We start from the raw sequence: 24525 nt of genomic DNA, 5'->3' as shown, positions 1-24525 counted from the left end.
GCTGAAATAACTGTCTTCTACTGCAGAGCAGCTTTGTGAATCTCAGAGCAGGTTCTACCTCACTGAAAGCTCATTAGGAGCAGTGAGAGGAGGCAGATGAGCCTGAAGGGCAGCTATTGCTCACTCTATAAACACCTCTCTCCCTCCCTCACGTGAAAGTGTCCAGGACAAGAGCTTTTACACAAAAGAGGCTTCTCTCTACCCCGACAGAGCTGTGCAGGTTCGTGGCACTGCCCTGTTAAGGCTTCTCCTTCATGGAGAAGGTTCTTTTCCAGCCCTTCTGCCTGGTGGAAGAGCTGGACCCTGCTCACACTGAACTTCTTTACCTTCCAGTGCGCAGAAAGGGAAAAACCAGCACCGCTTCCATTCCATTTCTCTGCTCTTCAGGAGTTCTCCGTCAGTCTCTGGGAGCTGTGTTCCAAAGGGAGGAGCAAACGTGCACCTTCCAGGCAGCGCCTTCCCCTGCAGCCGCCTGGGCTGATGCAGCTGCTGCTGTTTAATGGAAACTGAAGAGATGTTTAACGCCAGGTAAAGAACAAAAGCTTTCTGGAAAAGGAAACTCTTTAACTAGTTTAAGGTTAGGTTCTAGTTAAAGCTTATCCAGGCCTGAGATCCTGCCTCTATGGGGAACTGCAGGTTCCTGACAGGCTAGAAAGAGAGAATTATTCTGGGTTACCTTCTGCTTGGATTCGTGGGCATTTTAAATCTAAATCCGATACTGAGAAGAGGGCTGTCCCACTGGGGGGGGGCAGCTCTTTGCTTTCGGGCCACAATCAGGAACATGAAGCACAAAACCCGGCTCTGTACAAACTATCACGTTAATAGTAAGATGCTAATTTCAGTACTATCCCTTCATTTTTCTAAGCTGTTCTCATACCAAGTGATCTTCCTTCAGCTTTTTATATTCTGTATTACCCTGAACCCTAGCAGATGTTGTTAGAATGTACCTTTGCCTCAAACCAAGATAACAAATCACCCAAATTCAAACCATTTCTGCAATTTTAAGAGGAAACCCAGCTCCCTCACAGCGCTGCCCGAGCCTGTGCCCAGAACTAACGCTGCAGCAGCATTGGGGGTTCCTGAGGGAGATGAAAGGCTACAGAGCTTTCCCAGCATGGCTCTAGTACCTCGTTCCCTAGGATAAACTCTCAAAAAACATGGGTTGTTCCCAGCCAGGACCGGAGAGGAGGGAAGGTAGCCATTAGCAGGGATTTCCCTCAAGCCAGTGGAGTTTTCCATCACTGAAAATTGCCTTAAAACAGGTTTTCAGACAGACTTTCATTTAGCATCCAAGGATTGACAGCACTTGTGCTGTGTCATTGCTCTGCCTCGTGTTCTCTCCGCCCAGCACCATGTCCCCGTGTCCCTCAGCATCCCTTTGTCCCAGACCCTCCCAGTTCACAGCAGGGAGAAGCAGATTCTTCCCACCACCATCCCCTACCAGGCACCAGCGTCAAAACAAAGCCAAAATCCTTCCAGAGCCAAGATGTTTCCCACAGCCGTCATGGAAAGCAGTCCAGCACCAGACCTCTGAGGAACTCTGCTTTCTGTACAGGAATTTTATTTAAATCAAGTTAACTTTGTTTTTACACTAATGCCTCAGTGCATCCTTTAAAAGGAAAGGAAGTAATTTTCTTTTTAAAAAGTATTTGTACATAAGACACCAAATGATAGAAATGAACACAGTAACATCAACAACCCCTAAAACATGCACAGTCGTACGCGGAGCTGCGGGCAGCTGGAGGAGCAGGAGGGAAGAGACAGGAAAAAAAAAAAAAGATTTCTTTCTCTGAGCTTTATATTCCATTACCTCAAATGGAAACCAGTGACCGCAGCACTGGTCAGACCCATGGAGACTCTGGATATTGAGGTCCAAGTGCCTGCAGTTAAGAAGACGAATCCAAAGGAACATGCAAGTTTAGAGGAGAACCCTTTATCTGGCGGTCAGGGAAATGATCACCAGGAACAGCAGGAGGAGGAATCGCGGCACCAACCGAGCGCTTGATGCTTCCCCTTCCCGTCCCTCCACAGCCTCCACCCGCCCTTGGGAGTCACCTCCCTGGGCCAAAAAGATGCCTCTTCCTTTGTAGCCCACCTGATGCTTTTAGAAGATTTCAAGTTGTCTCTGTTTCTCTTGGAAATGAGCCTGGAAATGAGCCAGACGCCCCCTCCCTGGCTGAGGTCTCGGGTGTCCAGCTGGGACAGACACAGCCTCTGCAGCTTCCCAGAGCAGGGAAAGCCACCCCCGTCCCCTGGAGCAGCAGCGCCCCTCACCCTGCGTTTGGTTATTAGCCTCAGGTTTGGCTTTGGGTTGGTTTGGTTTTTTTTTTTCCCCCTTTTCGGAGGAGCCCACGTCACTGCTTCCTCAGGAAGAACCTTTCTTCTCCAGGCCACAGAGAAAGCAGCTCCTCCATCAGCTCCAGCCGCCCGTCCCTCCTCTGGCCCCGCTTTCAGCGCACGCCTTCAGCGCAGCAGCACATCCCTGACAGCTCACCAAGCCAGATCGACAGATTGGCCCCCAATTTCACCTTTTGCAAGTGATAAAACATCAGTTACTCATTTTAGTCCACCCTCGAAAGAAGAACAGGAGAAATAACACGTGATAAAGCAGATACGTTACCGCAACCTTAACTCTGTGCAACCACCTCCTTTACTGGATTCATTTAAGCCACAAATTAAGGGGAGGGTATGAGGAAGAAGGGAGGATGAAGAGGCAGCTGTTCCAAAACACTGGGGGTGACCCTACACCCTTCTCCTACCCCCTCAGACACCTCCAGATTTGGTAGAGAAGCAGCACCCACACCTTCCAGTGCGCAAAGCCCCCGCCCAACAGCCCTTCTTCTCCTTACTCCCAGTGTCACACTCACAACCTCTCCGTGTCCAAACCTACAGAACCACAAGGGGTTCAGATGTGCCAGGAGAGGCACCTGCAGCTCCATAATTTGTAGAAAGTGGAAATTTGCATCCACCCATCTTGTCCCTCCACCATTCGTCTGGCTCAGCCCCTCCTGAGCCCCCCTCAACACCGGGATGGTCCCTGGCAGTGCTCTTCTCTTCTCCCCTCGCACGCCCATGTGAAAGCGCAAAGCTACACGGGCGAGCATGCACGGAACCCTCCAGCACTGGAAGGGTGTAGTCGGGACAGGAAAAGAAACAAGCAAAAAAAAAAAAAAATAATAAATCCCTTCAAGTAATTTAAACCAGCCCGTTCTCGAGGATCTGCACAGAAGCAGGGACCGGCTGGGCCTGTTTGGGGTGATAAGGCAAAACGAGTCTGAAGTCCTGGAGGGATGGGAGAATGAGGAGGTGTCAGTAGTGAAAGATTAGGAGTTATTTCTGTAGGTTGCTTCTTCCCGCTCCTGCCATTCTCTCGTCTCGTGACCAGCACCAGCCGCCTCTGGTTACTTCTGCACGCAGCTGGGCCACGCCAGCCCCCCACAGACCGTTGACAGGATGATGTAGAGGATAACCTGGGGAAAGGACACGGCCCGGAATTACACTTCCATCACTCCATCAGCTCCTCACCCACCCTGACGATCAGACCAGGAAACCCCCGGTTATCAAACCCCTAAATAACGTGTCAAACGCCTCTTCCTCCCCATCCCCACAGCAGCCTGGGGATGAGAATCAGCCTCTGGCAAAACGTAAACCAGGGTTCAGTGGTGACAAAGTGCTTCCCAAATCCCACCTGCAGTCACCTTCAGCACTACCTGTGTTTATTACAGGCTGCAGGTACACTGTCACGGCCGGAAAAGCTACTTCAGAGTTAATTAATGAGACACCAACAGGGTAAAGGCCTAAAAAGCCATAAACATAAACCTTTGCTTCTAACGGAGCTGGCGAGGCAGCACTTAGAAGCCAAACAGAATTCTCGAGGCTTTTCCAACTGCCTTGACAAGAAAAGCCGCCTGGCACAATGCTCCGCTCTCCTTCCTCACACACGACCATCAAAACTCTTGTTTTATAGCTAAGGCCCTTCCAGGCACAGAGTGGGGAACACACTAATGGCATTTTCCAGTGGTTAAGCCCGATTTAAGAGCTAAAGGTTACCATGTTCCACACTTACAATTGCTACGATGATGATGATGATGGTCAGCTTGAGGTTCTTCATACACATGGCTCTGGCAAGGTTCCTGCTGGTAGTTTTGAAAGTAACTGACTACAAGAGAAAGTAAAACAACTAATTAATTCCTGAACCTGCTGCAGGGGAAGCTGCACCCCAAGAAACCAGAAGAGGCTTTTCCCAGCTCCTACCTCCCCAGTAACCCAACTCCCTGCCGTTATCTCCTCTGGAGCCGTTTCACTCCTGCAGTTACAGCTTCACGGGCAAGAGAAAGCGTCAGAGTGGGTCCAGAACCAGCTCGGGAGAACCAAACACGGAACCCCCGGCTGCCCACAAGGATTACTTTACCCTGGAGTGCTTATACTTGGGTTCTCCTTTGACTACCAGCCTTTTGGGAATTGAAGTGCTCCAAAATATTTATGGAATTACTGATCTAATCACAAACATATTACAAGCAGCTTTTTTCCTGTAAATGCACCTGCCAAAGTGATTCAGCTCGGGGTGCTCCTCGAGGCAATGCTAAAAATCCTTTAATGCCACAACTTTCCTCCAGTGTTTGGCCTTGCTGCATTTAATGGAAAGCTTGTGGCTGCCCTGTCCCAAATCTCCTCTCTGTGTCCTGCAATTCCACCCAGGTTTTGGTGACCAAGTGACCTCCAACACCCACCAGGCTGTATCAGTGCCACTGTTCCCACAGCCTTTCCGTGTGTGGCTCAGCCGAGGATGTTCCTGCAGCACCGGAACAAGCCAACGCAGCAGCACACTCTGCTGGTTATTTACAGCTTTTCCCCACAAACCACCCCCTGTTTTTTCCAGGGGAGGCTATACCAGGCAGAACTGCATCCCTCTGAACAGCAATTTTGATTTAAAGCCGATTCCCATGCTCAGCCACCATCCGGAGGTCAGGAGCGCTTCTCCCCACCGCCTGAGGAAGGGGTGAGGTTTAAACCCTTAAAAGCTGGAGGACGATACTCCCTGCTGGGTAAGCTCCTGGCATCTCTGCTACCTCTCTAAAGCATGACTACTTTTGCCAGCTTGGAGATGTTTGGATCTCCAGAATCCAAACAGGAGATACTTGGACTCCACTGAGCTGAAGACCAAATCCTGGGGATGAACTGGGGACCAGCCAGGACCCTGCAGAGGAAGATGCTGAGCCAGGTCCAAGGATCCCCAGAGGAAAGAGAAAAGGCTTCCAGAGCGCACAACACTTTGCTGGAGAACATAATGCTTTATAATTACATTGACGCACTATTTCCCCATTTCTCAGTTCTTCCCCAGACTTACCGAATCCACGAGATTCTCCGTTTTATCGATCAGCAACTCCAGCTTCTCTCCTCTTTGTGCCACAAGGTCTGGAGAAAGAGACACAAATCCAGCTCTGTAGGTAGAATCCCCCCAGCGCAAAAAGCTGCTTCCAATCCCCAAACCCAACTGCGGGCAGGATCTCTCGGCTTATGAGACATCAAATAGGTCTCAGCCTTTCAGAGCTTACCAGGAACGGCCTCACATCACACAGACTACGTTTTGGGACTGACCTGGCTCAATTTTGGTCAATTCTGGATCTAACCCTCTATTTTAAGTGGTCAGACTTGTCAAAACCAGAGTCTGACACACACAAAAAAGCAAGTAAAGCTACCGAGGAGCATTTTCCTCAGAGCGGCTACAGGAAAAGGCAGAGCGACAAAGGGACCACATCCAGAGGATGCTTCACCCCACCACAAGTTCATCTCGAAAGCGTTCCTCACGCCCAAGGGCCACCTCAACCGAGTTCCACGCAAGAAAGAGCTTCCAAACACAGGGCTCCCCCAGCCCCCTCCTTCACCAGGTCACTTTGTCACCAGAGGCCACCCCACCGTCAGCTCCGCTCTCCAGACCTCTCCCTCCCGGCCCGGAGGAGGCGGGGGTGAGGCGGGTACCTATGTTCCGAACCATGATTCCTTTCAGTTCATCGATTTGCGCTTGCGTCTCTGCCACCTGGTCGCTGCCCTTGCTCTCCGAGTGGTATTTCTGTAACAAACAAACAGTCAGTGAAAACAGGAACCCTCAACGTCACACTTCAGCTCCTTAAGACAAAAAAGAAAAGGAACCTCGTGGTCACTACAGAACAGCAGAGACACAAATGTGAGTTTTTAAGTTACCCGAGACATTTATAAGTGGGTAGGAGACCAAAATCTGATTTTCTCAGCCATTTACAGCTCTCAGCAGGAGCTCGTCTGCTCCTGCACTGCGGGAGCTGCAAAGTGCCCCCAGCTTCCAGGGGTTTTTTTCCATTATTTGCTACACTTGAGTTGTAGCACGATCTCTGAGCTGCCACAGGATCTCTTCCTCCACCCTCAGCCTCACACCAGTCAAACTCCGTACATTTCAGGAATCACCGGGATAACTGTCCCGCTCCTGCTCTGTGTGCCAGGTTGGATCAGTGGGGCTCCCGTCTCAACAACATTTAGAGCCATTTCAGGCAAAAATTTTGTGTCATCTCGTAACTTCTATTAGCTAACGCCTGGATTTCTATCGATATGCAAAAGCCAAGGCCGGCAGCTCCTCCTGTGCTTTGGAGAAATGGGATTTTCAGAGGAATATCAACACCCTGGCTCTGAACACAGCCTGGCTCTTCCGATAAGGCAATTCATTAAGCTCATTCCAGCAAGGAGCAGCTCACGACCTGATGAGTCATCACCGTACATAGCTTCAGTCTCCGCATATGAAAGCCTGGTGGGGAGGAAAAACTCAGTCCCATCAGTCCTGGGAAGTTAATCTCATTTATTATTCGCAACGCGCTGGCCCTTCTGGAGCCACACCAGCGTTATTATTCAGTGCTGCTTATCTGCCACGTAACCCACAGAACGGTTTCTGCAATGAACTATGTGCAGCTCTACATGCTCCAAATCACCACCAGGGCCACCAAACCGCCCCTGCCAGCCACCACAGGGCCACCAACACAAGCAGCTCCTTTCACCAACTCCGATACAAACTCCAGGCAGCAACGGTGCAAGTGCGAATCCTCACCTCACCTTCACCCTGCACCCCAACACGCACCCATTACTGCTGGAGGCTGGTATAAACTCACCCAGTTCCTACACTCAGAGGGAAGAGCTGCGCTCGTGGGTCACCAAAGGACCTCTCCTCCTGTAGGATCCCCAAACCTGGCACTTCCAGATCAGCAGGGAAAAAGCCAAGCCCTTCATGGAGAACAGCCACCAGCCACAAAGTGAGACCCTCCTACGCCATGTGGTTGTGGTTGCCCCAGACACAGATTATCTACAAGCCCTGAAAGCCCTTATTTCAGGGACATCTTCTCTTTAATTCAAGGGAGGTCTCAAAAAGACCCACAAAACCAGAAACAGCATTGCTCAGGTTATGAAGTTGTTTGCAGTCAATTAAGGACTCTTAAGAGTCTTCAACAGAAGATTCAAACCACTTTCCTTGCAGCCCGTAGAGCCCGAGGCTTTGTGCACTAACAAGGCTATTGATCATATGAGTCAGGGGGCAGTTATTTATTCCTTCTCTATTTTCCACCTGATTTCAGTCATTTAATTTGACAGTACATCTAGAAAGAGTCCTGTGGTCTCCTCAGGCCTGTTTTCTCTTACCCAAAGAACGGGGATAGGTGCAAAACGCAACAGTCTCTCTACATCAACAACCCATTTTACATGGAAGCAGCGAAGCGACCCAGCTGCAGAGAGAACAGCCAGCTCCCTCAGCTTTATACCCAGCCTCGGCACAACGCATCAGTTCAGGTGAGAAAACACAGGGAGAATTTCTGGGGAGAAGTTTGGCTTTTTAAGGGAAATCCCGTTTCGCAAGAGATCTCACCAGCTGCGCGGCCAAGACGCTGGAGAACTCGCTGTTCATGGCGTAGGGAAGGGCCGTCTGCGCCCTCGAGCCGTAGGTGGTCTGAAACCTCTTCTTGATTTCATTCAGGAAGTTGAAGGCTCTGGATCGTTCGAAGTCCTGGAGGGAAGAGAAGAGACCACATCCAGAGCTGCGTCAAGGCAGGAATAACGAAGTGCATGGGGCACGTCGCCAGCTGCAGAGAAACTGTAATTATCAGTTCTTAATGGGCACAGCACGATGGGATTTGACTGGTTATCCTGGGGTTTGAACAGCAGCCAGATTTCAGTCCCAGCCTCCAGGACACTGGTTGGCAGCAGATTTTACTGGCGGATCCATTAATTCTGTGCCTGGTACCTTTTTCCAGCGAGGGAGAAGTTTTTGCTTCAGCACTTCCAGAATCGAGGCGTATTACAGATATTTCCATGACAATTACAGGCTGGTCTCTACATCTAGTTCTACTGCACTGGGAGAAAAACCAGGCGAAAACATGAACTTAACCTCAAAACTAACTATTCACATGCATTTGAGTTCCGGGCTTAGACTGCAAAGCTGGAACTGATGGGAATGAGAACAGAAGCAGTAGCTCCAATGGGGGGAAAAAGGGCACCTCCAGTTAGCCCCCACTATTGATTTTCTTTGACAGATACAAAAAAAGCCAAACCCTGCAAAAAGCCTGTCTGTGCAGTAGCTGTAACCAAAATACTTACATCGTCTGTGATGCAGAGGTATATAATCCTGTCTTGGCAGATGTAATGGAACAGATAACTGCAAGGGAGAAAAAAGGAAAAAAAATAAAAAATCAGGTCATTTGGAGCTGCCACAGCACTAAACTTCTAGAAGACACTCTGCCTGCGGGGCCTTCCAGGGTTGGAGAAGAGCAAATTCCAGTCATTCTGCAGGAAATCACACAGCTGCTGACGTATCCCAGCCGTCTGGGCTGAGGTGTCTCCGTTCCTAATAAGCTACGCTGAATTAGAAACCACCCAGGTGTTACAGAAGCCCTGGCCTCGCACACTTCGCAGCAGTGGCTTTGTGGGACACTCAGCTGCGGAAACAACTTCAGTTCCACCTTCTTCCTGCGACTTACCCGTAAAAACAGCCACCCTGACAGGACACCCAGGGGTGACATTTACCCTTATCCTTATCAATGTGTGTACGAGCATCCGGGCACTAGTTCACACGCGACAAAAGCTGCATTTAACTGGATTCACCAGAAAAAACACTACTTTTGTGAACCTTGCTGGCGGTGACTCGCTGCTTTGGCCTCGTTTGTACAACCACCAGGTTGCGCTGCCTTTGGTTTTCATCGCAGAGACAGAAGCAACCACAGCAGAAAATGAATTAGAAAGAACAATAGTTGGGCTGAACAGGCTTCAATCCCGTGGCGAGGTTAAATGCAGCCCTCAGTAGCCTGTAAAAACCGTGCAAACCGGTTCAAAGCAACATTTCCCTATCAAAAATGATCCGAGCTGTTATTTTAGGGCCACCAGAAAAAAAATAACCCTTAGTTTGTACACAACTGAACTCAAACCAGAGCTGCTCAGAGCATTCCAGTTCAATTCACTGCCTTTAGCTGTTGCTTTTTTATTACGTCGTCCCGTCACCACCAGCTTGGTGATGTGTTCTGCTGGTGAGCACAGACTGGATTTGAGGCGGCTCAGGATGATCCTACAACATCTGCCAGCGTGACTTAAAGCAACCAGGATCCGCAAGTGATCTGAGAAGGGCGACATTTTTACCTAAAGCCATGTTGAAGCTGCAGAAAAGCCAACAAAAGCCTCCACAAGCCAAATACCGAGGACTCCCAACAGCTCAGTATCCAGAGCTGAGCACCCTCCGCTTTGGAGTTGTATAAAAATAGAAAACTCTATTTTATATCAACGGCCTTGGTACTTTTAACGGCCTTCCAGTATGTGAAGGGGGGCTACAGGAGAGGTGGGGAGGGACTCTTGATGAGGGAGGGGAGCCATAGGAGGAGGGGGAAGGGTTTGACACTGAAAGAGGGGAGATTGAGATGAGATCTGGGGAAGAACTTCTTTGCTGTGAGGGTGGTGAGAGCCTGGCCCAGGTTGCCCAGAGAAGCTGTGGCTGCCCCATCCCTGGAGGGGTTCAAGGCCAGGTTGGACGGGGCTTGGAGCAACCTGGTCTGGTGGGAGGTGTCCCTGCCCAGGGCAGGGATGGGGGGGACTTGATGATCTTTAAGGTCCTTTCCAACTCTAACCATTCTATGATTAAGATAAATTCAAATCCTGGTTACGCTGCAAAGTTTGGGGAAAAAAACTAGTTATTGAGGTGACTGCACAATCAATCTGCACATTAACACATCCAAACCCCAATTTGGTGACACTCCATTTATTCCTGTCCTTGGGCACGGTCACCGGTCCCCCTCCCAGGCCCAGGGGAGCAGCGTTACTCACTTCCCATGAGAATAGGTCAGTTTGTTGTTTTCAGAGGGTATTTTTGCCAGGATCTGCTCCGTCACCTCCAGGAAGTTCCCTCCGCACCAGGCATGTTTGGCCAGGATGGTTGTGCCCCTGGCCACGACGGCGAAGAGGATGGCCATGGCTTCACGCTACCTGGGAATAAAAACGCCCAGAATTAAACTCGTGTTTTTTGGCAGAGAAAGTATCATCATCTCCACAGTGTTCTCCCGGCTCTCAACATAAACCGGGGGGGAGCTCTTTCGACACTTCGACAGGACACCATTATCAGAAAGCATCTCTCATTTCCCCTTTTAGATTTTCTTCAGAACGACACCAAGACTACAACAACCTCTAAAAGAAGGTTTTTCTTATTCCTACAGTCTGTGATCCCATAGTCAATTTTGCCTACCTTGTTTCCACCTCGATTTCTAGCTATTAGGATTTTTTTTTTTTGCTCTTCCACCAACCCATAAAGTTTCTTCTTGCTTGTTATTGGAAAAAAAAAATCTGCCTGCAGTCAGCAAGCTCCGGCTCGGAGAGGAAGTCACTGCCTTGCAGCTCTATTAACAGCAGCTCATTAGCCAGACCAAGCCCACCAGCCCTCACACATGACTGCTCAGGACAAGCCTCGGCTTTGATTGCTATCAAACTGCAGAACAGCTGCCGCTTGCTCAGAGTCACACCATACACGTCCCCTTCCAACCATCTAGAGACACTCACTAAGTGCATGTCGTCCCCAAACGTCTGTAAAAGCGCACGATCTGCACTTCTCGAGGTGGGACAGCACATTTGCAAACCCATTATCCTCAGCAGTTCCTACGGGCCAACACTCCCGTGCAGGTATCAAACTGGGCAGGTTACAGGGTGCAAGACTTTGACTTCCACAAAGTCTCCAGCGTTGGACAAACCTGCCTGCTGTCACAGAAAGGGACACGCTTAATCAGCTCGAGTATCATCACGTTAATCCGCTGACAGCCCCAAGGTTTCCCATGTGAAACCACATGTCCAACCCCAGCTGTGACATCTGCTCGCCCGATCCAGTATATCCATAAGCCTCTTTTCTGCTTAGGAAAGACTTAGGAAGACTTTTGACCCCTCAAAAAAAAAAAAGCTTATTTTTCACTTTGCACTTGACCGCCCTCAAATTGCCTCCCTTGTTTTGTGTCTGAAAATATCTGCATTCTGGCTGGGAAGATCCCACACCGATTTCAGTGCAACTGAGTAGCTCAGAGACCTCTCTAGAAATAGGTACAAGAGCAGCAAAGCAGCAGCTCAGCTTCAGGATCCAACGCAGAAACACCGAATCCAGGCTGTGCCCAGCCAGACCTTCCACCACCACAGTGATTTATCCATGGCTTCTGCAGCAGGGGTCGGTCCCATTGAGCACCGTGTGGACAGATCTGCTCTGAAGAGCTCCTGCTTTCATTTAGACTGATGCACAAACGATGACGGCGACCGCAGCAGAGGAACACGGAGCAGTTAACGAGGCTGTGAAGTTGTGATACAATCGCTACCCCGTAGCAGGGCTCGCTCTGTCAGTCTGAGCCTGACAGATTCAGGCTTGGCCAGCAACAGCATTGCAGAAAAAAAACAAGTTCTTTAACATTTAAGAGGAGATGATCTTTAAACATAAGGACAGGTGGTGCTTATTACACTCAATTAAGTAGTGTCTACATCCGCCTGAAGAGATTATGGAAGTTACAGAATATGGGAAAGCAAGAGTAACAGTTTTTCCCCTTACACAGTTTCTAAGGAAACTCCTCAGCGCAAAGATACGAAAGGAGAATGAACAGAAAGTCGTGATTACTCACAATCTGCAATAGAAAAATGAAAACAAAGTTCAAGAAGAGGTTCCAGCAGCAGCAAGTAGTTCTTCACACAATGCATCCTTGGAAGCTCGCTCCCACATGTTATCACAGAGGACAACAGAGTTCACATGAGCTCAGAAAGTGAGAGTTTATGAAGGAAAAAAAATCACTATTAAGTTTCACCCAAGCAGCCGCTCGCTGGAGCCTTAAAGGCCTGCGAAGTCCCAGTGCTCCCAGTTTACAGCAAATGCCTTAAAGGAGTTTAAAAACACACTTCCAAGGCATCCCATCATCTCTTGCAACACTGGAACTACCCAGACTATCACATGACAAGCTGACAGCCAAGTCGTCCGTGAAGCCTCTTCCAGCCCCCTGGCCCAGGCTGCAGATCACATCTCGCCGAGCCTTTTAGAGGAAATTCCATTTCCTTCCAGAAAGCTGCACCAGAAGGGCTCAGACTGACAACCCACACAAGCAGCATCGAGCTTTCTGACATCCAGCGACAGGAGATTTAAGTGGCCAGCCTAGCAATGGTTTTTTTTTTTTTTTTCAATCCAGCTTTAAATTGCTGCATCAACCACACGTTGATTGCATTAGAGCCGGGAAAGCAGTCAGAGACGCCAGGGATGTTCTGCTGCCTCTGGCCTTAAAAAGCTGCTCTCGGCTCCTCAGAGCACAGCGCTACCGACAAAGTCTGAGGGTCACCAAGAGCTTTAAGACTCAGCTACCTCTAGTTAAACGCAAGTGAATTACTCGTCACAAGTCCCCCCCCTCCGCAGACCCGAAGAGACCAGAAGCTGGCTAAAGCATCAGGCTAATGATGCTCACAATATTATTTATTAAAGATAAGAGCATTTGGACCAGGCAGCGAGCAGAAGTGGAGATTACTCGGAGAGAAGACATAGAGGGATAAGCAACTCCTTGGAACCCTCCTGCAGGAGCCAGAACCTCCACCTGAAGAAGCTGAAGCAGAAGAGAAGCCAAAGGAAAACACAGAACCAACCTGTTTATAGACAAACATGAAACAAAACTAAGCCCTGGGTAGCTCAAGCTAAAGGCTTCTCACGGCAGAGACGAGGGCAGCCACGCAGCTGATTCTGATCTTGTAAAAAGCAATGATTAACAGCCCCGCAACTGTTCCTGCTCTCCTCGTTAAAGAGGCAGCAGCTCACTCCTGACTGACAAGGCCACAGAGAGAGCACAAGTATTTTCCTCCCAAAAAAGTAATAAACTTAGCAAAAAAAAAAAAAAATTAAAATCAAGCATCTAGTCATTCACGAGGAATTCTCTCCAAACATGGACCCATCTCCTGTCCTTCACCTCAGCTTTCACTAATTTAGCCAGAAACCACACAAACTGCACTTTATTCTGTTTTCTACTCCCTCAACACCGGATCCTCTCCCCAGGTTCTACCAGCCCAGGTTTTCCCAGCAGCGAGGAACTGCTGAGCAGCACAGGTCAAAGAATTTGTGGAGAGTTGCAACAGCGCAACCATCTGCACCAGAACTACCTAAACCTGGAGGAATTTATTACCCAACCCCATCCCTTCAGACCCGCCGAGGTACAGCCGTCTGCGGTGGTTTGGCCAGTCCAGCAGCTGAACCAGAACCGCCTCGGCGCGTGGTACGAGAGCAGGTCAGGCCGGGGATAAACAAACCCCACTAAGCCTCTTGAGCAATCAGCTGACTGTCAAGTATCCAGAAACCAATCTCTTCAGGCTGCAGCCACTCAACCAGCGGGACCAATACAAAGGAGCAGTTGTAAAAGGAAAAAAAACCATCCACAAACTCTCCCCCTGCCACACGCTGCGAAGGCAGCGAGAGACAAACCTCAGAAGGTTCACACAAGCAAAGAGACACCCTAACTCCCAGAGCAGAACAACTCCGGTTCAAACTGAGGATTATGAAGTTGTTCAGACAACTTCTAAAAGTCTCCCTTAATGCTGGATATTTGCAGAACCCACATTAGCGAGGTAAGAGTTCAGTGGCATCCGAGTAAAGCGACACTCGGTGACGCTCGCTGGACCCCACGGTCCCGCGACAGCCCAGAAATCACCTCCCTGAGTTCAGAGTCCTCTGCCTGACTTGGGAGACAACAGCCATGGACTCTGCAATAACACCCGCCCCCAGCTCTGAGCAGGATGGACTAAACGAAGCAAAACAGATTAACACGGAGCATGTTTTCTCTCTCGCAGCATCTCACACAGCCCTGTGAAATTCAGATATTGCTTTTCTTAGTAACACAAGTCTATTAAACTGCTAGAGGACATCTCTCCTCGGATGTTACAAGAGAGTCAGGAATTAAATCCACTAAAATCAACCATTTTGTGCAATCTAGAGATAACAACTGTTTTCTATCTAAAATTACACAGGCTGGAAGTAGCCAAGACCAAACCTTCCTAAAAGCAAAGCTCACTCAGAGACATCGAGTGTGGATTCACAGGGAGAGGCTCCAAATGAAGAGAAGGGGGAAAAGGCTGCGTTTCTCAGCCACCCAGAAAACACCAGGGATCCAAAGAGCTCCTTAAACGGTGCCAGCGGCGTCTGGCAGCTACGGGAGCTGCGTTTGTGTGGCAGCGAGCTTCTCCTCCTTGCAAGTCACGCTGCGAGGTCTCCCACGGCGTTTGGCAGGAGGGTGCAGGAAAAACCCACAGCATCGTAAAGAACATCAGAAACGCAGGTTCTGCCTTCAACGTGACGCTTAACGCTTCAGTAGGGATGATTTATTATTTTCGAGCCATACACGACGCAGCTTGGCTGTCGCTCTGCCTTCACGGCAGATCTAGAATAGACTACGGGGTGGCAGTTAAGAAATCTGGGGCAAGGAGTGAACCCAGAACAAGAAACGAACCCAGAAAAACTGCGCCCAGCCTCTCTCGGCAGCGCTGCCCTCACCAGCCACGGGGCACTCGTCACTCCTCCTTCTCGACCAGAAGATTCGCAGCCTCAGTGCCAAAAAGCGATGGAGGAAGTTACTGCTTGTATTTCCAGAAATCCTCTTCAGAGAGAGCAAGGGGCATCGCGTTATTACTGCCTTTAAACATGAAATAAGGGTGAAGTGTTGCAACCCTGCAAGTTGCAAACGGCCCAGCTGCAATAAGAAGATCGTTTAAGCACGGGTGACTTCAGCAGAAAACGGCCAGGGCTTCCCTTTAACCCCTCCTCGGCACCTGCAAGTTGTTATTTCTTTAGAGGATGTTCCAACGTTAGTTTATTTGTTCATTTTAAGCCCGAGAACCCCGACGTTGATGCACCAACTGCACAGGAGTTGAGCCCCCTCTCCGCCTGCACAGCTGGCTTCGGGTTCCTCCGCTCCGTCAGTACGGAAACAAATCGCTAGAGAAGATTAATCCAGTTTCTCCTCCAGGCCCATCCCCTTTGCTGGAAGACGGTGTGACACGACTTGGAAGAGGGGTAAAGAAACAGGATGCGGTGTCTGTTGAAGGAGCAGCTCTCCGGGGAGGTGACACACACCCCCCCCACGCTTACAGCGCCCCCCAAGGACCCCCACCGCAAGAATAACTTATAATTTATCATTATTCAGTCATTAAAATCCATGCAAGCTCCGAGTTACACCAGCAACACGCCGCTCCGGGGTCAACCGGCCGGTTCCACCCCCGCCTTTCCCCAGCAACCCGCTCCCCCCGTTCCCAAAGCCCACCCCTTCCCCCCTCCGCGACGGAGCGAGGCCTCCGACCGCCGCCAGCACCGGCCCGGCCGGAGGAGCCGCCCACCGGGGACGCCCGGCCACCCTCCGGGCCTTGCGGGCCCAGCCCCACGGCCCGCCGGCCCAGTCACCTGGTCCCGGCCCAGTCAGCCGGTCCGGGTCCCGCTACGGCCTACCGCCCCCGGAGGGTACCGGAGACAGACCCGCCCGTTTGAACGCCACAGACGGCCCTCCGGAGGGTCCTGTCCCGCCCCGCCGCCGCTCACCGGCCGTCGCGGCAGGAGGGAGCGCTCCCCGGGCGCCGCCGCCCGCAGCGCTCCTTCACCGCCCCCCCCGTCCCCGGTACCGGGCCGCCGCGACGCGCTTCCGGCGGAAGAGGGGGCGGTGGCGCGCGGTGCCTGCAGGGAGTTGTAGTCCGCGCCGCGCGGTGCCTCCCGGGAGTTGTAGTCCGGCGGCCATGGCGGAGGAGGGCGAGAGGAAGGCCGTGCTGGAGACGGTGAGGGAGCGCGGCCGCCCGGCCGAGAGGGACGGGGTGGGGGACGGGACTGCTCGGCTGGCGGACCCTGAGGCGCTGCTCTCCCCTGGCAGCCTCCCCGGCGCTTCCCGGGCTTGGCTCAGCGGTGGGGCCTCCTCAGCAGGGGCCCCCTGAGGAGGAGGAGCAGGAGGGAGGGTGTGCGGTGTTAGTGTCGGGATAAATCGCGACAGTGATGACAGATGTAAGGGAAAGGCGCCTCGGCCGCATCCCCGGGGCATGATTGGTCCCGCCCCGATCGCTTTGCAGACCGGCCCCGCGCTGCGGCCCCTCTCGGCCTTCCCTCTCCTGGCCCGGCCTGAACCCCCCCCAGGTGCCGCCCCTCGGAGCAGCGGCTTCATCTCAGGCCGCTGGGGTTTGCCTGGCACGGAGCGGCTGCTCTGTTACAGCCTCTGCGAACAGCAGAGGGAGAAAGAAGCTGAGGAAAGCGGGCAGTCTTTCTCTTTCCTGAAATAGGAGGGACAGAGAGAAATCCACTTTTCAGTTGAACTTCTTGAAGTTTAGGCGTTTGAGGTTGTCCTGTAGGGAACAGAAGCAGCTAGAGGTCAGGACTAACCTATTTTAAAACTAGTTAGGACCAGCATTTTCTAAAACAAGGCTTTCTTTTTAAAGATGAATTGCTCAGCACTGTAATACGAGGCCGTGGGTGGCTTTGCCTGTCAGCTGTAGGCCCCGGCAGCGTCCCTCGTCTCCTCTCTTTCACCCCTTTCAAGTTGCCGAGCCCTGTGGCCGGAGTTTCTGGACCCTCTTTCCATCTCCAGTGCCCACTGCAGGAGTTCACGGACCCTCTTTCCATCTCCAGTGCTCGCTGCAGGCAGCAGAAGGCACTAGATGGCACTGCACTTCACGCTAACAGGGCTGCAGGCTCGGTTTTCACCAAGACAGGACGACAGGGAGAGCTGATACAGGATCTTCAGGTGCTCCCTGTGCCTGTCTGTCAGTGGGAATCGGGGGGAGCTGAGCACCAGGACATCCGTACAGGAGAAACTGATGGGGTCTGTAAGTTGCCTGGTTTTAAAAGCTGCCTTTGGGGAAGGCTTAATACAATGGTTTTCCATAGTGTCTCAAGCTACAGCCCCTAAACTTTTCCTAATGGTGCAGCAGACCTTAGAATCTCTTAGCAATAGTCTGGCTTCTGCTAATTACCTTTTTCAGGCTCTGTAGAGCCATATTCTTCTCACCAGTTGTGTGGGCTGCAGGCTGAAAGCCAGGATTGCACCAGGAAGCCTGATCCTAATCCTGCAGGTCTGATGTGATGAGTGAAATTGATCGTTGAGGAGCTGCAGTTCCTAGAGAGGCCCTTGGCAAGAAACCAGCAGATCCCTCTGTGAGGAGTGCAGTACCATACAGAAAACAGGAGGACGCGTAGAGGGCGATACTGGCTCATGAAGACCAGCAAAGGACTGTAATCTGACATAAAAGACAAGTTTATGCATAAAGTGCAGCGAGTTGTAGGGCTGTTCCCCACCCGCTTCGTGTCTCACTGATCCCATCTATCTCAGCACTGTGTAATGCATCCACCGCGGCACTACCTGGGTACCAAATCCGACATTAAATAATTCATCATCGTCATAAATCACAGCCCCTCCAAGCAGGAGAGCTTCTGGGGGTTGCGAGATTGCAGCTCTTAGGCTTGTGTAGCCGGTAGAGGAGGGGGGTGGCCGATGTGTGGGTTGCAGGGGACTATCCTCACCTTGCTGGGAGGGTGTACCCCGGATTGTCTTGGGGGAGGTACAGGCTTTTCTGTCTCTGAGGGACTCAGGTGAATTTGATCAGTCCTAAAGCTACCTCAAGATCTCATCAGCTCATTCATCTGCTTCTGCCTTAATACAAGAACAAGGACAGTTTGATAAAGAGACTAACAAATTGGTGTGTAACCAAAGAAGAAAAACTCCAGACGAGCAGAATTCCCTACTCCAGGGCACTGGGGCTTTTTTTTTTTTTTTTTTTTTTAAAAAAAGTTGGCTCACAGGAGAACAAGTTTTCTTGTGATGAGTAGTTTGATACCTGGACACCTCTTAGAGGAGACTCAGAAACACCGTGAGAAGTCTCAGCCTTCTGCCTCAGGGCACAGACCCGATTGCTGCAGGGAGGAATCTGTCCTTCAGGGGAATGTTTTGGTTTTCCTCAGAAGCATTGGACAGTGTGCCAGAGGCGAGATACCTGACTAGGTGGGGCAATGGCTTGATGAGAAGCAGCAAAGCTAGCAGTCCTGCTGAGATCCAGAATCGTATCTGAGGACTCTCCACAGGAAAGAGGAGAGAGAAGCTGAGTCTGTGAAGCAGACAGGTTCAGCACGATGTGTTCCTTAGGGCTGTGTGACAGAGCTGTGCTCTGCCTTTCCTCGGCCGGATCAATGCCCTGGGTGCTTTCGCTGGGCTATGGAGCAGACACAGCTTAAATCCCTTGGGGTGCTGCTCTCAGGCACTTGCTGCAGCCCCACGAGTTGGCCCAGCCGCTATGACAGAGATGTGTCTGTCCCTTCCTTCCTACACCCACGTGTTCCTTCAGCTCTGGGAAGGAGCCTGAAGCCAGTGCAGCTCCCAGCTCAGCATGTTAAACTCCCAGTTGTCCTATTTTTCAAATCATTTTTATGCAACATTTGTGACACTATGTGTGTAAATATTTGCTCTCCGTCTGGATAAGCATCTCTCTGCCCCTGTGTGTGCGGAGCTACAGCTGAGCCAAGGTGTAACTCCCGTCCTGTGACCAAACCACAAGAGTGTCACTGTCCCAGTGAACACAGCTGTACCTGTCTCCTGGCGGGGAGGGGGGCACTTGGGGTTTTGTCACCTGATCCCACTTCTAACCCTGTGACTGGATGCAGGGAGCAAAGTGGGGGCCAGGTGACCTGTCCCGGCACACAGCTGCCTCCTGAGTTAGCCTGCTCTTGTTTGAGCCTGTAGCCTTTGGAAAAAACAAGCTCTTGAGTATGGCTGGTGCTAATAATTTTAAGAAATACCTCCTTGCAGGTATTTCTTAAACCAGCAGGGTGTTTCATCCGTGCCACCAGCTGCTCAAGTGACCTGTGGCAAGTCACGCGTTGTCCTTCCACACCGAGGGAAGGTGTTTTGGCCAGTCACTGATTTTAATCTCTCAGCAAGACTTAGCGCTTCAGTTGTGGATTGTGAGTTGCTGGGAGGTGAGGGAGACCCTCTCAATCCAACATCCCCATCGTTGATGGGATGTTGGTGCATCGCACCTACCCTTCTGCGATAGCTGCTGCGCAGGGAGCCTGGCCTCGAGTTGTGCTGCAGGTCTGGGTGGTCTCTTCCTCCTCAGAAATCAGTCTGTGTTTCCCTTCGGAACTGCCGAGTCGATTCCCCGTGGCAGCCGTTCCTGCAGAAGGAGGAACGGGACTGCTCAGAGGGTATCGCTACCCGAGGGAAAACGTGAAGGGTTATAAAACCCCTGGAGTGGTTGAGGATTTGGCCACGGGCAGGATGCAGAGAGATCAGCACTTGTCTTAGCCTGGCTCCGCACTTAACCTTGAAACCTCTCTCTGCTGCCGAGAGAGGAAGCGGTTGGGGGCTGTCTGGGCACATCAGGCTCCACAGTGGCTACGCTGAGCCCAGGGAGAGGTCAGAGGCTCAGCAGCCCTCTGACAGTTTAGCTATTAATTAGGCGGCTTGTTGGTTTTGGAGGGGATCCCAAACTAGTCTTCTCAGGAAGGTAAAGCTCTTTTTGGGCATCCGAGTCAAAAAGCAGCAGGAGAATTAGGGGCTGACTGCTGCTGTTGTGGGGCTCAGCAACCTGAGGCTCCCCAGGCTCGTCCTCAGGGTGTGAATTTGGGCTTGCAACTCCTTCTGTTTCCCAGCTGGGTTAAGAGTTCCCTACTCACAGACAGCATCTCTCTCAGGGGATTTTTTGCCCGTCCCTCTCATTCCTGTCTAGCCACAGGCTGGTGGTGGGACCTGGGGAGGCCACCAACCTGAAGTCACTTCCAGCCTTTTTCCATCGTGGGTCCTGAAGCCACAGCTTTCCTCAAGCTCCTCATCTCTCTTGTGAAGAGGAAGAATGCACAAACACTTTGATAACTGGGGAGAGGTTTCTCCGAGGTCTGTAATTTTGCATCTTTCCCTCCACTACAGAGGTTCTCTTGGTCACACTGCAGCACCTGAGACACGAGCCACAGAGATGGACCAGCCAGACCTTCAAACCCTCCCTGTTACTCTGCTGAAGCACAACAGTTTATTCTTCACCCTAGTGCTGGTATTTTGTTACCTCTGAGAGCCTCACAGCAGCTCTTCTCTCCTCATTTGCGGCAGGTCCAGGCAGATGGGACGGATGGAAACTGTGTCACGTTTGTGTTGCACGATGAGGACCACACACTCGGCAACTCCCTCCGATACATGGTCATGAAGAAGTAAGTGGAGCCTCTGCAGTGCTTGGCATCGCTGAGGGTACCTCTGTCTCCTTCTCTGGCCCTCTCCTTACTGCCCTGCCTCTCAGTTGCTGCTGGGACAAGGCAAATGATCAGAAGATCCCTCTGTGTGTGCCTATTGGGGTCTTTATATCAGACATGGTGCCAAAGACTCCTTATCAACCACCTTCCTGCACACGATTAACTTCTTCCTGGTGCTGTTAGTGTCAGGACCCTGAGAGCGCTAATAGGCCTTAATGGGCCTGACCAGCCACACCTGGGATCTCCACGAGCCCAGTTTAAACTCAACTCAGGGCTTCCAGTCCCTGCTGAGCTGTTGTAGGAGTGTGGGTCCCCAGCTCAGCCTCTGCTGGGCTGTGGACTCCATTCACCTGGATGCTGACCTAGGGACTCACTTCTTGAGCTTCCTCAGCCCTTCCTCATCATCACAAATGTGCTTGGGGATCACAGGTGTGATGACCTGTGTCTGACCCTCATTACCCTCACCTGATGTGACACTCACCTGCAGATTGACACCTTGGACCTGCTTCATCCCCACAAACCTGCCTGGGGACAGGAGTAACTAGTGAGGCTGCTGCATTCTCGGCTGCCCTCCTATTCATGGCTCCCAGCTCCCCATCGCTTAGGGAGCAGCCAGCCCTCACTGCTCCTTGATGGTTAATTATGGAGGAAATTTAGTGTCTCACATGTGAAAGACGTCTAAATGTCTTATTTGGCCCTGGGTAAAACGATACCCAGCTCCGTGTAAGTACACATGGTCAGGCAGTATCCGTGTCTCCTTCTGGGACGAGCGCTGCCAGAGGAGCGGGTGGCAACAGCCAGCATAAAGCAAATTGATCTTCTTTCCTGCTTGCACGGAGATGCTGTTCGACGCCTCATCTCGAATGACAGTTGCGAATGTCATGTGAATTCCTCTGATAAATCACCATGGCAAGACAAACAGGCTTCTGGCAAGGGGCTGTTCTTTCTGCCGGCTGCACAAAAGTTCTACAACCACCTCAGCTTACGAAGGCCGGTGCTGTGCAGCCTGAAAACCATCTCAGAAGATCCTTGCAGTGCCCTAGACCCCTCAGCCTCTCTTCCCCAGCAGAGCTGCAGCAGGTTTGTGTGCAGGGAGGCTTCTAGTGTCCCTGTCTGAACTCTGTGGGGCTGCCAGTGGACCGCTGCTGGTGCCAGGGTGGTGCCTGCTGTCCTGCCAGCCATGTCCTTCCCCTGCAAAGCTCCAGCTGCAGCTCAGAGGTAGATGGGGGGATGTGAATAAGGTTACACGGGGAGTTTCCCTTCAGCGAATCCCTCCCTCGGTCATTTTAGAAACACCCTGAGCCCCAGCAGGTCTGGGGTGGCCTGAGCCTCTCACTGTCCTGAGGTTTGCTGTGGGTTGGTCTGGGTTTCACGGCTCTCTCCTCCTCCCTCCCCTCCTGCAGCCCCGATGTGGAGTTCTGTGGCTACTGCATCACGCACCCCTCTGAGAGCAAGATCAACTTCCGGATCCAGACCAGAGGTATGGCTGCGCGCGTTTCCTTCGTGGCCGGGGCCCTTCTTTTGTGGAATTCCCCTGCTTTTGTCAGGTTTCCACCATAAGGCTTCTCTGATACTCAACTGCAACTGCTGTGCCCCAGTCCCTCCCCAGCACCCCAACCCGTCCAGCTCAGTCCAGCGCCCTTCATCCATCCTGCAAAGCTCCCCAGCTTTTCTGCTGCCCGCAGGGACAGTGTTATTTCATTCCTCCCTCATGGGGCTGCTCCCTTGAGCATCAGATACGTAGAAGCCACTTCCTGGAAGCGAGTATCTAGCTTGTGCTTGCTGACTCTTTAATTTCCTAAAAATTAATTAGTGCTCAGGCTGTTTGCCCTGCCGAGGGAACCCTTTCCCCATGGGGGAAGTGTCTGTGGTTCTTGCCCCATGGCCATCCCACTGGGCTGAGCTCTCAGGCTGCTGGCGGTGGGCTGGGAGAAGGGAAATCTGTGGGCTCATACCTGGTGTAAGAGCCTCTCCCCGTCACAGGGACTGCCCTTGGGCATGGTGGGAACAGCCACGGGCCTCAGAGCAGCGAGGGAGAGGGCTACCAACCCCTTTGGAAGTCCCCTCCCATTTCACTAACGCATCTTCTCTCCTCAAGGGTCCCTTCCTGCTGTGGAGCCGTTCCGGAAAGGGCTGAACGACCTGATGGGAGTTTGCCAACACGTGCTCAACACCTTTGAGGTGAGACTGTTGCCTGAAGCCCTCAGGGGCCTTTTTTATCTCTTGTTCTCCGAGGGGACAGGAGTGGGCTGAGACATGTGTTATAGGCACTTTTGATGTGAAATACCTGATAGTTTTTCCAGACATTCTCTGCCAGACCTGTGCCATGGCCTGGCTTCCTTCCCCTTGGAGTCACTTCCCAAAGTACCTGGAGCTCTGTCAGGGCTTCTCAGGTCCCTCAGCCTCCCGAGGCAGTGGGCAGAGAAGTCGCAGCACGGCCGGGGGTGGTGACGCGGTGGTGTATGACTCACTCCGATATTTGCTGTTAACGTTTGTCCTTTGGTTTTGTTTTTGTTTGCAGAAGAGCATGAAGGAGTACAGGGCCCAGAGGGAGGAAGAGATGCAGTAGCATTTGGGGCTGGCCGTCCCCGTGGCTGTGTGTGACGTCTGTGTGTCGAATGCCCTGTGTCAAGAGTGTTTTTGTTTGATTGTGTTTTTTTTATGGCCTGTATTTTCTCTAATAATAAAGTTTATGAAGTTTGATGGCGCAGAGGTGACACCGCGCTCAGCTGTCACAGGTGTAGGAGGTGACAGCCAGAAAAGCAGCTTTCACTCTTCCATCTTATTTGTTGCCCTCTCCAAGCGTCGTTGCCGTTTCCTGCCCAGGTTTTTCAGCTCACAGGGTTTGCAGATTGTCTGGAGCACAGAATTACTCCACCCCAGCAATCCTGCTTCAGCAGGGGAGTTGGGCTAGATGATCTATATGGTCCCTTCCAACTCTAAAAAAAAAATTCAGTGAAATTCAGTCCACAGGGAGCAAAAAGGGATTCAGTGCTGTGTGAAATCAAGCTTTTGGAGAGGCAGCACCCTCTCCCCATCTAAATCTATCTGTGACTGGCACCAGCGCAGTTGACTTCGACAGACACAAACAGCCTTTCTTGTTAAACAGATGGCTATAAAATGATGCTCTGCTCGTTTGGGGGGTGAGAGGAATAAGAAACCCTTTGCCTTTTTTAACCCCCCTGAAGAATGCAGAGAAAGGCAAGCCCAGGGCGCTCCTCCTGAGCGGGTTTAAAGGGTGCGGCGCTGAAACCCCGGCCCTGTCGGGCTGCGCTCCGAGGGAAGGCCTTTTGTGGGGTGTAACGTGGCATGAAACTGCGGGAGTTCTTCCTCGTAGGATTGGGAACCTCTCGGGTTTGCTCTGTGCTGGGGGAACGCGGCTTGGCTCCTCCGTGGAGGTCTGCGGTTACCAAAGGAACCTGCTGACGCTCAATTAAGTATTTAGCAGACTTTGCAGACCCCCTGCTGCTTAATAAGAAACACCCGGAGATTTTTCCTTTCAAACACCACCATGTTTTATTAACACACAGAGGAATGAGAGGGAGGATGTGAAACGTCAGGTTTTCTCTATAAAACCCTCCTTTCAAGTAGGAGTTGACAGAGTCGGTCTCTCTGACGGGCTGGCGGCGGGTTTGTGTGCACAGGACCCCGTGTTTCAGAATAACGCTCCTTCGCCCCGTGGTTCGCTGCCGTGGGTTCATCCTGCCCACGCCAACGTGGTCCCACATCCGTGGTGGGTAACTGCCGTGGCGCTGATTTTGGCTAATCCTCTCTGGGCCGGTCTCTTCATGCTG

General features: G+C 51.7%; 2 protein-coding genes across 4 annotated transcripts; one reads left to right on the top strand and one right to left on the bottom strand.

Moving 5' to 3' along the window:
* Positions 1-1540: 1540 nt before the first annotated feature.
* VAMP7 (vesicle associated membrane protein 7) lies at positions 1541-16156 on the bottom strand. Of its 3 annotated transcripts, none has more exons than XM_074147190.1 (8): positions 16061-16156; positions 10315-10473; positions 8605-8662; positions 7877-8014; positions 5980-6070; positions 5348-5415; positions 4067-4159; positions 1541-3470 (listed from the first exon to the last, which is right to left on the bottom strand). In XM_074147190.1, exons 2-8 carry the CDS (start codon positions 10458-10460, stop codon positions 3402-3404), a joined length of 663 nt encoding a protein of 220 aa, XP_074003291.1. In that variant the 5' UTR covers positions 10461-10473; positions 16061-16156; the 3' UTR covers positions 1541-3401. The 3 variants fall into 3 exon arrangements, with proteins under 3 accessions (XP_074003291.1, XP_074003292.1, XP_074003294.1); XM_074147191.1 differs by having other exon boundaries at positions 15926-16146; XM_074147193.1 differs by lacking the exons at positions 8605-8662; positions 16061-16156 and having other exon boundaries at positions 10380-10460.
* An 87-nt stretch (positions 16157-16243) lies between these two features.
* On the top strand, positions 16244-23432 carry LOC141464916 (DNA-directed RNA polymerases I and III subunit RPAC2-like). Its single transcript, XM_074148077.1, has 5 exons — positions 16244-16290; positions 20595-20692; positions 22135-22211; positions 22830-22912; positions 23253-23432. Exons 1-5 carry the CDS (start codon positions 16252-16254, stop codon positions 23298-23300), a joined length of 345 nt encoding a protein of 114 aa, XP_074004178.1. The 5' UTR covers positions 16244-16251; the 3' UTR covers positions 23301-23432.
* The last annotated feature ends 1093 nt before the right edge of the window (positions 23433-24525 follow it).

This window comes from Numenius arquata, chromosome 5, assembly GCF_964106895.1.
Source record: "Numenius arquata chromosome 5, bNumArq3.hap1.1, whole genome shotgun sequence".
Lineage (NCBI taxonomy): Eukaryota > Metazoa > Chordata > Aves > Charadriiformes > Scolopacidae > Numenius > Numenius arquata.
Note: the sequence above shows the minus strand (reverse complement) of the source record. Positions and strands in the feature narration are given on the sequence as shown.